This window comes from Mustela erminea, chromosome 19 (genome assembly GCF_009829155.1).
Source record: "Mustela erminea isolate mMusErm1 chromosome 19, mMusErm1.Pri, whole genome shotgun sequence".
NCBI lineage: Eukaryota > Metazoa > Chordata > Mammalia > Carnivora > Mustelidae > Mustela > Mustela erminea.
The window spans coordinates 50,022,842-50,037,483 of NC_045632.1; the positions used below are offsets into that span (position 1 = coordinate 50,022,842).

Here is a 14,642-nt window from a genome sequence, read left to right on the forward strand (position 1 = left end):
TTCCCAGGGAAATGTGTCGTTTTCCTGTTCACAATCACAGTCTGTGCCTGTCACTTTTCTCAGCCCCAAGAGTTACTTAGCCCTGCCAGGCTTTTCCAGGGAGGACGAGCTTTCGGCCATGTTTCAAATTCGAACCTGGAATAAGGCAGGACTTCTGCTATTCAGCGAACTTCACCTGGTTTCAGGGGGTCTCCTCCTCTTTCTTAATGATGGAAAACTTAGGCTGAATCTCTACCAGCCAGGAAAATTACCCAGTGACATCACAGCAGGTAATAAGTGTGTTCCTGCAGGCAAAGCATATGGGTTTGAAAGATTTCATTATCTCTCGGTCCCTTTTCCATAAAATTTTATGCATAACCAAAAAATTAGTATTTGTTTAATAAATGAATACTTGAGTTAATAAGATTATCAGTGCTCTGCCTTACAGGACCTTGATTCCAATTTCCTTTTAAATATGGCTTCGACACTAGCAGTTTTTATTAACCAAACGATAGTTACGGGGGAATAGAAGTGTACTTTCATGACCCTCTTCTCTTGCCCACTTCAGATAAGTGACTATATTCTGAGGGAAAGTGTTTTGGGAAAAAATGTGAAGGACTTTGAAATGGATCCAAAAGTTTACTGGGCATCTTCAATGGAAGAGTAGGCTCTGTCTAACACAGCTATTAGCCTTATTTGCTCTGTGAGAGAAAGCGAGAGGTCTTTCTTGGATCTGGATCTCTATTTCTAGATTTGTGTGTGATGTGACTTCATTTGCTGATGTATGCTGTACAGAGTTGGATATATTTGGGGAGGATGGAAAGATTCATGTGAAGTTCTCCATTTGGACACCAAATAGGATTCTCTCCACTTCTAGGCAATACGGTATCATAATGATTTGAAGTAATATAATTAAGGAGACTGTATGAGTATCTGGAAAATTAATGTCTAATTTAGGTCAGTGCTTTGGGTGAGGGATATTTTTGTCTCTTCATTAAAATTATATAGTTCTTGACAAGGGATCTCCATCACATTTTCATATATGTGGAATAACACCCAAGCCAAGCAACTAGAGTTCACATTGGGGTAAATTGCTACATCAGTTTAATAAATGATCTTTAAAAAAAAAATAAAAGATGCCATTGTAGTACTCCTTTATATTCAACTATGATCAAATTAATATAATATGATTGAGAGAGGAAAAACCAGGTAGATTACAGTCAGAAACTAAATATAGGAAGAACAAGTATACAAATGGATGCATAAATGCATAGTCTTTATGTATCTTTTTGTTGTTCAACATATCACTGCAGTTTAAATGTGGGAGCTGAAAGTTCAATATTAATTATAATTTTTAACAGCCACTATGTTGTGACTTTTTAATGTAATGCTCAAAATGTGGTAGATTTGCAGGCTTGACAAAAGGAAATAAATTAATCAGTGCCATATGAATAATTAATAGGCTCCCTAAAACGAGGGCCTAAAAATGTAAGCTTGTCATTAACGTGTAGTTTACTGTGATTTATTTGACATCCTAAGAAGTGGTTATATTCACAGCCTTCTTTCAAAATCTTAAAGAAACTGCTTCCGTACAGTGTTACTATAGTGAGCCCCATGAAGTCAGTCCGTTTCGAAACACATTACAGGCAGGAATATTTATTAAATTACTAGGCATAGGTCTGTATAGAATACTCTCTGAATGATTTAAAAATCTCTAAATTAATGTTTAAATTCATATATAATATAACCCATTATGGCATCAGAGGACTCAGTGGGACTGTTTCCATAGCTTAATAACAAGGAGTCTTGACTACAGATGAATGCCAAGTTAGGAGAAATCGTTATACTTCAGAATATACAAGTAGGCCTTGACTTACAAACTCCTCCACTCCCATTTTTCCAGTTTCTTGAAAAATATTAATTTTGGCCAGTTTCAGTGAGGCAAGCACCTTTTGCACTTGAAAATATAGTGTGTAAATGGTACTGGGTGGGTGGTTCATTGGTTTTCTTCTGGGGGAAGGCTTTCACATGTACAATGTTCAAGAATTAAGTCCTTTGTCAGAATGTATTATAATGACTGCTTAAAGGGAATCAAATACTTATTGACGGATTTGTATATTATGTCAAAGCTTTGCATTCTGTAAGGGTGGCTCAATTTTTCTTAGCTCCTGAAGATACAAATCACTAATCTTTCCATGTTTTAAAAGATCATAATTTTTCTATCTTTTGCAGTGGAATAAAAATGAAATTGTGTTGAGAAAGAACAGAATTGTCCAGATCTTTGAATTAGCAGGATAAATTTTTAATGTGATATACAGTTTGGCAAATTGTCACTTGGAATTCTTTGAAAATACTGTGTCAGCCTGTATAATTTTTGAAATATTAAAGATACTAGTCTGAATAATGAAAGATATTAGCAGTATTACAAAATTCTTCGTGACACAAAATATTTCCAGTATTTGTCGCTTTTATAGATGTCAAAACAAAAATCGTTCAGACGGCATGAAGGACCCAACAAACAGCGTGCTTATATTTTCCTATTTAAAGCAAACTCGTTATTGTAGGATTTGAGATTTCTGCTATGGTTTAGCATTTCTGCTTCTGCTTTTGCCTGTGAAAATCAGGCCTTTAAACCAGCTTCTTGCTCTATGCGCAAGACCTGGCGATGCAGGGTTGCAGAGTAAGAGATATTTCTGGCATTTTTCATTTACTAGACCTTCGATTCTTGTGGCCCTGGCAGAAGAGCAGCCTTCTTGATTTGCCTAACCCAGGAGAAGCCTTGTTTTATCCCACGTTCTTGCCTTTCATTGTTAGCATAGCCCTACCTTTCAGATTGTAAACCTGTCACTCCCGGAAACTCCCTCTTTCTCCTGAAGTGGTTGGCACCAGTGATCTCCATATTTCCATCTTGACAAGAGCCGTCTGGTTGTCTGGAACTTTAGTTCTGGTTAGTGACTATAGCTAATGGATATAGGAATTTCTGACACTGTTTCAGAGCACTTAAAGATTTTAAAGAACAAGAAAAACCTTTAAGTTGCTCCTTGAGCAAGAGCCTACGTTATTACCACCTTTGCACCTTTGCAAAGAACCTACCCTGTACAGCGGGCTTTTTTTCTTTATAAAATCTTATTTCATGGATGCCCATCGCAGTCTTGTGAGACAGTGATGGTGGCTACGCTGTCACAGTTTCTTTGTAGCAATCTAGGGTTGGTACCAGAAGATTGTGTATAAGGAACAGATGGAAGTCATTTTCGTCCTTCTGTATTTTGTGTGTTTGTGTGTTTGGACCTAATTAGGGGAGAAAAAGAGAGGGAGGAAGAGAGAGAGAGAGAAAGGAGGAGGGGGGAGAGAGGAGGGAAAAGGAAAGAGAGGGAGAGAGCTCTGGTAAACAGTCGTGTTCCCCCTACTACATATAATTGCAAACACTTCTATTTTTCTCTTCTTTCATTATTCCATTTAGAGCTGTCAGTGCTTTCCACCAAAAGTCCAAAGTGAATGTACCTGTAATTAAATGAGTTGGGTTTATTGATTATCGTGGCAAGGAGAACACACACCCTGGGGAGCCATGGGCGTGTCTTAATATAGGGTGTTAAGAATGATTTATTGGAAGATTTTGGTTTGTTAGCTTATTTGCGGGGAGATTTCGAGGAAATGGAAAATTCCTCTGGATTAAATGCTGCTAGGAAGTGAGGCTTAGCAACTGTGTGATAAGGTGTCTTTATAAATCTTCTCTAGGATGGAAGGATGAAATAAGGCCAAAGCTGTAATTGGTAATTGGTATAAAAAATAAACAAATAAAATCGGTTGTCATTCATATTATCCAGAAGATGAAGTCTGGTATTTTTGTGGTTTTTGCAGTAGCCTGTTATTGTCTGGGCTTACACAAGATTATAAAGTCATCTTGACTTTCTTTCTTTTCTTTCTTTTTTTTTTGGTCCAACTGCATTGTCATCACAGAGTTGCCTTGATTAATGTTGGTTTCTATGAGATTGTGCTCGGTGCGAGAACAGCAAGGCCTAGCCCGGTGTGCCCACCAAGGTCCCATACCACCAAGGCTTTGTTCAGAATGCCAGGCCACTTCCTCACTATTTGGGGGCTGCTTTTCACTTTCTCAAATTTAATTATTTATAAGAGCAAAAAAATAAAGGGACTGCTTGTCCTGCAGGCAGAGAAGAGTATGGGTTTTGGGAATCAGCTTACCAGCTGGACAGTACCGTGGATAATTTGTTCTTACTTGAGCCTCGTTTTCCCCATATTGAAAATGAGCATAATACTAGCAGTGTTGAAGATTAAATGTACAATGCATGTAAAGCACACAGTACTTTTTATGAAATCCATAAAAACTGTGATTTTTTTCTATTATACCCACAACAGGCCCCTCCCCCAGATTCAAAACTTAGGAGGGGTAGGAGCAGCCCTCGAATTAGCATTTACTTACCTAACATCACGAACAAGAAAAAGTACAAATTCTGTGATTCTTCTGCTTCCCTTCTTTCACAGTGATGTGGTCTTTTAAGGGGCTCCCTCTAATCAGACCTAAAAGCGGGAAGGAGTTGTAAACTTAAAAAAAAAAAAAAAAGAACCTAATTTTAAAATGACCCTTTTATTATGTCATGTTAAGAGAAAGAAACTCGTGGGACTTTTCATTGTTTCATTTACATAGTAAATCCCACTGATGAGGAACAAGCCTCCCTCTCAGAAGTCAGTGGTGTCTGTTGTAAACTAGGCTTGGGAAGAGCTTTCCCATGGCTCCCCTACAAACAGTGCACAGCTTGACTACGTGCTAGCTGGTGAGGTGGGTGACTTCCCTGGGTCAGATGACAGAGCCAGAGCCGCTGTCCTAGCAGTCTTTTGCTCTTAATCTAAACTGCTTTCTGTATTGACGGAAGAAATTCCCAAGCTTTGACTTTAACCCCGCAGTCTACATCACCCAGCAGATACCTGGGGCACAGCTCCTCAAAGTTTGGTCCCTGCACTAACACTCATTCAGTGAAATATTTGTTTCCAAGAGGAGCATAAAACTCGGCATTAAGTTCTAAGTACCTGTCAGAGCAATAAGATCTTGCCGTGCCATCCAAACACATGGACGCTGAGCTTGTATTTTTGGTCTTCTTTATTTAATTTTTATTAACTAATTTGCCCTCAATTTTATGAAAGTATCAGTCTGCTCTAGGCCAGGAAAGAAAGTTCATCAACACACACAGTTTGAGAAGCAAGGTCCTGGACCGGTAAAAAGCCTAAGATAAGATAACGGAAGCAAAGTGATGTTTACGGGCGTGTCCAGTCAAGAGAGCCAATAGGAGGCCGTGGCAGTGCATGGTGGCGGAGGGAAGGTGGGAGGTGTCTTTGCATGTGACGCAAAGCTCGGTACAAGGACTTTCACTCTAAATGTATCCCCTTAAAGGAAGCTCTAGATGACAAATCTGGGGCATTTGATCTATTTTAGTCCGATCTCATACCGTCAGGGATTACGTAACTCTTCTGTCGTCTATTTCCAGAGCCCCCTCTTAGAAAATGTGTCTAAAAGTATCTAACCTACATTTTTCAGTTTTCAGTTTTCAGGTCTTTCTCGTTATCTTTCACAAACCAAGCCAGTTGGGTCTTTGAAAATCTTTTTTGCTTCCTGGATGTAGTATAAAAATGAGCTTCAGTGCCCAGGATGGAATTTGCGTTATACTAAATAAATCCAGAGCAAAGAGCTTAATCGCATAAGAGAGCTTCTACGCATTTTCTGTCTGAAAGCCTGTGGTCCAGAATGGCTGGGGAAGTAAAGAAATTGTACATTGTACATAATATCAGAAAAGAGGCCATGACCTTTGGGTTTAATAGAGTACTTCTATTTTAGTTTACTAATTTGATACACAAAATCATAGAGCATTGGGTATTCAATGGATATAAACCTTACTGGTAAATCCACAATAGAGATGCTTAGCTTCCACCTGTCTGCTAATACTCAAACACAGAGCCTTTTGTAGACTTAATTCCCTTTAAGAAGGAAAGGGCTAAATCATCTCATGGGTTCATCGAACTAGAGCTGCCATGGGAGGAATGGGAGATTGTTTTTTAGAGGTGAAGAGAATACTTTCATTTTTGATTAATGCAATTTTTGGTTATAGAATCTTGAAAAATCCAGGGAAAATATAAAAGTGAATAAAAACCACAATTTTCTGTTATGCAAAAATTACTGTTTCTGTATAGGGATATTTCCTTTCAGCTCTTCCCCGTATTTATACAAAAAGTAGGACCATCATTAGATTTGTATATATATAGTTGATTCTCACTATTTGCATTAGTTATGTTGTGTAAAGTCATCGTGAACATTGAATTAGCAAATATTGAATGGTATTGAATGGTTACCACTCCTAGGGGAGTTATAGGTTAGGTTCCTGTGACCTTCTGATCACAACATTTTTGTTAAACAGTCAATATATAACCTTGCTCTCTATGCGATCGTGTCAAGATACCTTATTTGATATGTATTGTTGATCCATTAACATTGAACTCGTGACCAGCTGCACTATAACCAGTGCCTGGATGAAGTTCATATAACGTGTATTTTCTCTGCAAGGCACCATTATAGCCTTCTTGCATTTAGAAACACCAGACAGTACTTCATCACTATGCCTGGGGTCTTTTAAATGGCAAAATCACTAACCAAAAGCCCAAAAATGTGGGAAATGTGTTTACCTATGAGAGCGGTAGCAAGCATTTGCTTGTTTAACCTCCGCTGGAAACACATGTGTCGGTCAACTCAATTTATTCAGTGCTCTGTGCGTTTCTGTGAATGATTGCAAAGATTCCCTGAGTATTGATTTTGGGGTTAAAAATAAATTATGGAGAGTATGTGAATTTGCAAATATGGAATCTACACACCATGAGGATCGACTATGTAATTGTGGTTTCACACATTGCTTTAATTTTTAAGTTCATATTACATGGGAAATTCTTCAATATTCATTACAGTAATTTTTTGTAATGATTGACTTGCTATATGTTGCTAAATATATAATATTATAAGAGATGACTACATAAAAATGTAAAGAAGCAGATACATCATTTTATTGGGTCTAACCTAGAATTCTGGAAAATATGCTTTTCCTAAAGCCCTCCCTGGAAAAGATAAATTACATGACGGAAGCTAAAAACTGTGCATGCCAAATAATTGAAAGATTTTTAACCACTTAGGACTTTGCCCAAAGTTGGGGATTTTGTGCTTTTTATTGAGGCCCTAAGAAAGGAATAACGCACCATTTTCCACAAGAGGGTACCTATTTGCCTCCTTTTCCTGTCTTTCTGTATCCTTTTATTAATATACTGAGTGCTATGGGCGATGTGTATTTTGTTTCTGACTAACTGCTTATACTGTTCACTGTTTAGAGAGATCTCTTTTAACTGGTTTTGTCTCCCCCAGGTGTTGGATTAAATGACGGGCAGTGGCATTCCATCTCCTTTTCTGCCAAACGGAATCACTTGAGTGTGGCCGTAGATGGCCAAGTGGCCTCTGCCGCTTCTTCCCTGGGGCCTGAGCAGTTTTATTCAGGTGGTACCTATTATTTCGGAGGTAAGAGAAGCAGTCAGGCCATACGGGCAATTGACCCATATTTGCAATTACTCCTCCCTTTGTCTTGGAGATATCATCATGTTTTAACCAATTCAATAGTATGGAATAATTTCTCACTTTCTTTGAATGTGGAAATTTTGAGTGAATCAAGATGACCAACTATGACCTAAGATGCATTTCTTAGAGGCGGATCTACTTATGTTTACAATTTTGACAATGAGAATGATTGCAAATAGACAACCCTCTTCCATTCTTACTTTCAAACTTTGTTATATTTTCCTAGTGTTAAATGGTTCTTATATGGCTTTCTCAGATTTTATGGGCTGGTTTTATTGCAGTATTTTCCTGCACATGGCTCTTAGCTCCTCTGGAGCATCCTTATTGCTTTCCTACTGCCCAATGCAGAAAGGCAATATTATGCCAATGGCAAATAATCTAACCTAATTAGCCATAGAAACCTCTGTTCATTGCTCAGTAATAATGCACTGATACATTTGATGAAATTAGGGCATCAACCTTCAACACCAGGCCATCTCTCCAACAGAACAAAAACAAATGAAGCATTTATCTGCCCTGGATGTTTGATTGAACTAAAAGCGTGGAAAAGAAAACCTTGGAAATGGAAATAAATCTTTACCACTGGAAAATTAAAATAAAATGTGATTTGCCATTAGAAAGGCAAAGTTGTAAAACTGGTAGTAGTAAGACTTATTTCTAATCATGATTTGGTAGGTTTCTTATTGCTGTTATTTTGAATTTTAATAGTCATCTCTGTGTAGAATCACTTTTGAATTTGGTGGCAGTAGCCCAATCTTTATTATTCATCAGTACACTACAGATTTCTTCTAAGAATTGAGAGTAAGCACACAGACCGTGCATCAGTCATCCAGATACTAAGAACAAACAAACACTTTCTGGGCTACCCAGGGAGGGGTCCATGTCGTAACTGATGTCTGGAGCCCTCGATGTCCTACAAATGAGGGAGGAGGATGTCCTCAAAGTCCTCACAGCAGGAACCCACTTAGGTGGCACCAACCTTGACTTCAAATGGAACAACGGTCCATCTGCAGGAGGAGGGGTGATGGAGGCCACCTCATGACTCTGCGGAGGAACTGGAAGAAGCTTCTGCGGGCAGCTCCTGCCACTCCTGCCGTTGAACACGTGGCTGATGTCAGTGTCCTGTCATCCAGGAATCCTGGCCAGCGCGCTGGGCTGAAGTCTGCTGCTGCTACTGGGGCGCTCCTACTCCTGGCCGCTTCACCCCTAGAACGTCCACTAACCAAAGGGAGGCAGCCTTCTGGGAGCTAGACTGCTGGCGGTGACCGATCCCCGGGCTGACCACCAGCCTCTCACCTGCCCGCCACCGTTCTGTGGAGCACAGAGCTCTCCATGCTCTGTGGACGGCTCTATCCCGTGCAAGAACACGGGAGCTCTCTCCGTGGGTCCGAGGTGGCGGATGCTGGCCGGGGGTGTTGTGCGCATGCGTGGCCCCATTTCCCGTGACCACCCGGGCGAGGCGTGCGTGGTTCCTTGTCCGCCAGAGGTGCCGCGGGTTGACTGGGCAGCGCAGATGGCGCCTGAAGGGGCAGTGACCGGGGAGCGGGGGGTGGACTGCTCCAGCTCCTGAGCCCGCCGCGGCTCAGCCTCGGCCCGAAGTCGCAGGCGGCTCTGACCGCGGCAGGCGCCCTCCGTTCCTGTTTCCTGCTGAAGGCGGGAGCGCCCAGCCGGCCCCTGAGCTCTGGGCTGCGGCCCCGCGGCTCCGGCCACTGAACGCGTGGGAACACCTGAGGGGTCTCGAGCTGCTCTTCCACACAGGCAAGCAAAGTGGAAATGAGGTCGAGGGAAAATGAAGTGTTTCTTAAAAAAAAAAAAAAGGAACAAACAAAGGAAACCCCTGCCAGTCCGTTGCTGTGAATCTGTGAAAGGCGGCGCAGCGGCAAGACGTCCCGAGGTTTGTTCATTTCCGAACCGAGTTGTTTATTAAACCTCGTGGAATAGATGGTTGATTTTACGGCAATCCATAGGAGCGCATTCCTTTAATAAATGGTAAGATACGGGAGCAAATTAAGAGCTTTCACTTCAAAGGAAGAGATTTAGAAGCACTAAAAGGTTTTAAAAACAGGCGTATTGTTAAATGTGAAGAAAAAAGACTAGATAAAATGAATAGACTGGATAAAAGTATAAATCCAGAAAATAGAATCCTCGTTCTTAAAGTATTTCGCATCCCTCGTGTTCATATTTAACGATGCCTACCCATTTTTTGCAGAAAATGTTTATTGCTATTATTCATTCTGTTATATTTTATGGTGAAATGTATCATATGTGCACGCTGTAGTTTTACTTGTTTCTATTATGGTACAGATGGTATACACTATTTTATCTAAATGCACTTTTAATCTTTGAATAGTTTTACATTTATGAAAAAGTCGCAAAGATCAAGAGTTCCCATATTCCCTGTACCCAGTGTCCTTGGTAGTTCACCTCTTACATTATGTGCCTTTTAAAGGGTACTAATTAGAATACCATGCACATCTACATGTGCATTTCCCAGCCTAGAAATAGAGTATTATCAACATTCATTTGCCCCTCCAGGGTCCTATCTCTTCATCTTCCCAAGTAAACACTGTCTTGAATTTGGGGTTTTTTCTCCCTCTCGGTGTCTCTGAGTTCCTAACCAATATACTGTGGAAGCTTCCATAAGGACTTAAAAAAAAAGAAATCACCATCCCAGGTTTACTTAGGTATCTTTGTTTAATCAGTCATGTCAATTGGTGTTCTTCAGTTGAATATTTTGGACATGAGATTCTGCTGATCAAAGAGCACACGCCCTGCACATTCTAGGGCAACCTAACATTTCCAGGGTGGGAGCAAGAGGCAAAAGAAAGCAGGAGGCCTTCTCCTGCCCTACTCCTTTCTTCTCTTCCTGGACTTGTGGTCCAGAGACTGGTAGAAGAGGCCCATCCTTCTGGAAGCCCACTTAGGGCTTTGGGCTGGCAATTTTGGATTCGGGGAGTAGACTGGAGGAGAGTGGGATGACCAGCTCTTTCCAGTTTTATCGCTGGATGCTGTGAGTCCCAAGGAAAACTGTCACAGTTGTTGGCCCTAGAAGACCTTCTGCTCTGTGTGCATGAGAGCCTCCTCTAGTACTAGGATCCATATTATCTAGGTGGACGGTTCTTCTTAAGTTTTTAGTTCTTCAGCTGGTTTATCTTCAAGTAAATAAATATCCAGTGTTCTGAGATACGTTCCTTCACTTCTTTTCCACAACTCTCTCAATTCAGCTGCTGCTTTCCAGTGATCTTATCAGCCCATAACCTGGCTTCAGTCTCTTCCACCAACCTGCATTGTACCTGTGTTCTTGGCCGGTCTTCATAGTGATAGTCATGTTGGCAGAGGAGGCTGTTCAGAAATCACAGCAGTCCACGTACACCATGTCATCCTCCATTATTTTCCGCCTCCATCGTTTTCCGCTTCTCCCTCCAACTGAGGGCTTTTCAGAACCTCGGGCTACATTGTGGTGCCTGGTGCTCAGCTTGTGTCATTTATAAATTCTAAATTTTAAGAATGTGTTCTCCAGATTGTGGGCAGGTAAACGGCTAATTCCTGCAGTATTGCCCCGTGTGATCTTTGTGCTCTTGATAACACCCTGGACAGCGCAGACCGGAGGCACTAGACCTTGTGCAGAATTCTCACACCTCCACTTGGGCAAAGCAAACATTCTCCATCCATGAAGTCAAGCCGACATCTTACTTCTGGTGCGGTGACACCGAGTGATAATTTATCTGTCATCCTTAGAGGTGCTTCACATGCTGACTGCCTCCAGTAATGGATCCATCCATTAATTCAGCATTAAGTATTCCCCAGAAATCTTCATGTTTTAGAACTTCCATCTCGAACGGCTTCAGTGCTGAACTTCTCTCTGCCATTGCAATCTATTAACTTGTGGTTGCCTGTTATCGTAGACTAATGAGACGAACCTGGCTTGAACCCTTCTTTATTCCTAAAATCTCTTGCTTATTAAACATTGTAGGTAGGAATATGAAGTGTCTAATGGTATGACGATGTGCTTTCTGTAAAGTTCCGTAATCTTTCTTTGTCACTGCGTTTGCTTAGTTTTATTCCCTACAGGCATATTGCACAATTTATTTTATTCTGAAATGGTTTGAAATGTGTCAGGAAACACTACCTGGAGGAAAGGAGATTAGCAGAGCTGTTTATATTCCTGGCATATTGTAGTCGCCCCCAAATGTTACTGAACTATTATCCTCTCAGTTTTTACTTTAACATTCTTAATTGGTTATTAAGTCATCCAGAAAACATATCGAGGTTATGATAACCATATCCTACACTACAGAAGAATTTTAAGCATTGAAAATGTGTGTCATACCACCTACAGTAGATTGATACTCCAAGAGCTCTCATCACCTTTTCTTGATATATCAAATTTGAAACTTCGAAGTCTCCCTTGGTTAAAATATGATAGTCCAATGTACCTGATAACCATTTTAAGTATGAATCCTGGCCTTTACTTACCATGTTAATGTGTTTTGTTAGGAAAGCAAGCATTAAGGAGAAGTATTGTCAGTCACAATAGTTATAATTAGGAAAGAGTGTGGATTGTATAGGTGGAAGAAAAAGAATGTGGATTGTGTAGGAATTAGGAAGTTGCTGATTCATTTCTTATTCTTCAAACTGTAATAGTGCTTGACAACCATAACAGCAGAGAAAGATTAATGAAAAATACATAAGTATAATATATGTGTTCATACTCCATAAAATTATTTATTTCACTTGGCTAGAGAAACACTTAGAACGTCATTAAACCCCAGAGAATAATGGTTAATAATATAGTTCTTTATTACTGAAATAATTAGAAACAGGTCTTAGATAAGTGTTAGAAAAAAATCAATATAAATGGAACATTCTTTTATGAGGCAAAGAATAAATAAAACCACAGTGAAATGTTTTTGACATTAAGTCATTATGATTTATTAAAATGCATGTGTGTATGGCTCTTATATGCATATGAAAATAAAGTAATTAAATAGTTGGTAATTTTATTCCAAGTCAACACAGCTCCTTTCCCAAATAGTTAGCTTTAAATAACAAGGTATTTCTCTGTTACTGATTTATCTTCTCTTATCTGTAGTGTACATTTTCAATCTTTATGCCCTTTTTTGCATCCTGTGTTTAAGTTTAATATGTCATTTATATAATGATAATATAGTATATAGGATATATAATTATAGCATATAATTATTGTATATATTATTAATACAAAGTATTTCTCTTTATTACCATAGGGTTCACATGAAATAATGTTATAATAATTATCATATTTATAATTATTTATAAATGTAACATGAGATATAGTTATATATCTCATGCAAACCTTATGGTAATAAAGAGAAATACTTCATATGAACTGCAGTATGTCATTTAGATCACACTAATGTTGACTGCGAGGGGCTTTTCTTCCCACTTTTAATTTTGAGAAATTAACCAAGTGCCTCTTTCCTTTCTTTTTCCATAATGAAGTCATCTGTGATACTAAATCCTGATTCATTATGATATATCCTGACTTACTTTGTCTTGTTTTGTTTTGGTCAGGTTGCCCTGACAACAGCTTCGGATCCAAATGTAAAAATCCAGTGGGTGGATTTCAGGGGTGTATGAGACTCATTTCTATTGGTAACAAGGTGGTAGATCTGATTTCAGTTCAGCAGGGGTCCCTTGGAAACTTCAGTGACCTTCAGATAGACTCATGTGGAATCACAGACAGGTAAGGGCAATCTCATTTCTTTACCTTGACCTGTCCATTTTCAAACTTTTGGCAGCTCCAAAAAAATTATATTTAAAATGAATATGTTCTTAAACTTCTCTTTTCTGCCATCATCTGTTCCACGGGAAATGGATGACATTCACATTAGAGATAAGATGCTTTAAAAAAAGAAAAGAAGGGGCGCCTGGGTGGCTCAGTGGGTTAAAGCCTCTGCCTTCTGCTCAGGTCATGATCTCAGGATCCTTGGATTGAGCCCCGCATCGGGCTCTCTGCTCTGCAGGGAGCCTGCTTCCTCCTCCCCCTCTGCCTGCCTCTCTGCCTACTTGTGATCTGTCTCTCTCTCTCTCTGTCAAATAAATAATAAATAAAATCTTTTAAAAAAATACACTTTTAGTTTTATGCTTCATATTTCCAGGGATAAAATTTAGATGGAAGATATGTGACCATGTTATTGATACGTACATATGCTATCAACTTACAAAAGGTAATGTTGATGCTGTTATAATTTTAGATGGGTGTAAATGTATCAAAAATATATCATTAAACGCAGTAAATTAGTACAGTCTAATCGTAGTATTGATCACCACGTACCAATAAGTCAGAGATGGATGGAGCCAGTTATCAAAGTGTCTTTTGCTTCTCTGACAGCTGAGTAATATTTTCAGAAGCATAGTAATTTAATGGGTTGCTATGCTCCTAATGTGTACCTTTAACAACCCATTACTGTCTTCTCTGCTGGGAAAATAAAAGGAGCCTCTCCTCTGGAAAAGTCTGGAGCTGTAGTATTGATCAAGGTGTAAGGATGATCCAGTAGTTTCTATCAGAAGTCTAGTACATGACAATGCAAGATTTGGAAGTTAGTTGTAGAGGACAAGTGACATTTAAAATAATAATTGATAGTTAATAATTAGAAAAGTATTTTTAGGCATGGGCATATTAGCCAAGTAATCTTGCCAGTCATGCTTTAATATCAAGGGTGTTAATTTTAATTCGTGAGTTCAATGGAGTGTCATAGCCATTACAAATAAAAAAATTAAGCAATTTTGTGACAGCCTTAACCCCTACCCCGTAGTAGTGCTCAGTATATATTTTGAATGAATATAAATTCTGAGCTTTAAAAATAACTTTTTATTTGTATGGGACATTTTACCAATATAAACACACATCTATTATATGTAATATTATATATTATATATATTATATCTGATAGACCATTAGTCTATCAGTGTCTGGGGATCCTATTTTGAACACTAATAGATACTGTGTTGTGTGTAGAAAAAGTAATTTTAATCTCATTTAGCAAAGGATTAGAAGGCCTTA

At 39.2% G+C, this 14,642-nt stretch overlaps 1 protein-coding gene and 1 long non-coding RNA gene across 3 annotated transcripts in view; one reads left to right on the forward strand and one right to left on the reverse strand.

Annotated features, from left to right (window-relative positions):
• CNTNAP4 (contactin associated protein family member 4) overlaps window positions 1-14,642 on the forward strand; it is a 238,827-nt gene that overhangs the window by 152,086 nt on the left and 72,099 nt on the right. For both annotated transcript variants that reach the window (XM_032325430.1, XM_032325431.1), the window contains exons 8-10: window positions 8-269; window positions 7,391-7,540; window positions 13,151-13,322. In XM_032325430.1, coding sequence (XP_032181321.1) covers window positions 8-269; window positions 7,391-7,540; window positions 13,151-13,322 — 584 coding nt within the window. The remainder of the gene's footprint in view (window positions 1-7; window positions 270-7,390; window positions 7,541-13,150; window positions 13,323-14,642) is intronic.
• On the reverse strand, window positions 3,388-9,011 carry LOC116579743. The gene is made up of 3 exons (XR_004281403.1): window positions 8,577-9,011; window positions 4,418-4,515; window positions 3,388-3,480 (listed from the first exon to the last, which is right to left on the reverse strand). It is a non-coding gene; the product is annotated as an uncharacterized LOC116579743 (long non-coding RNA).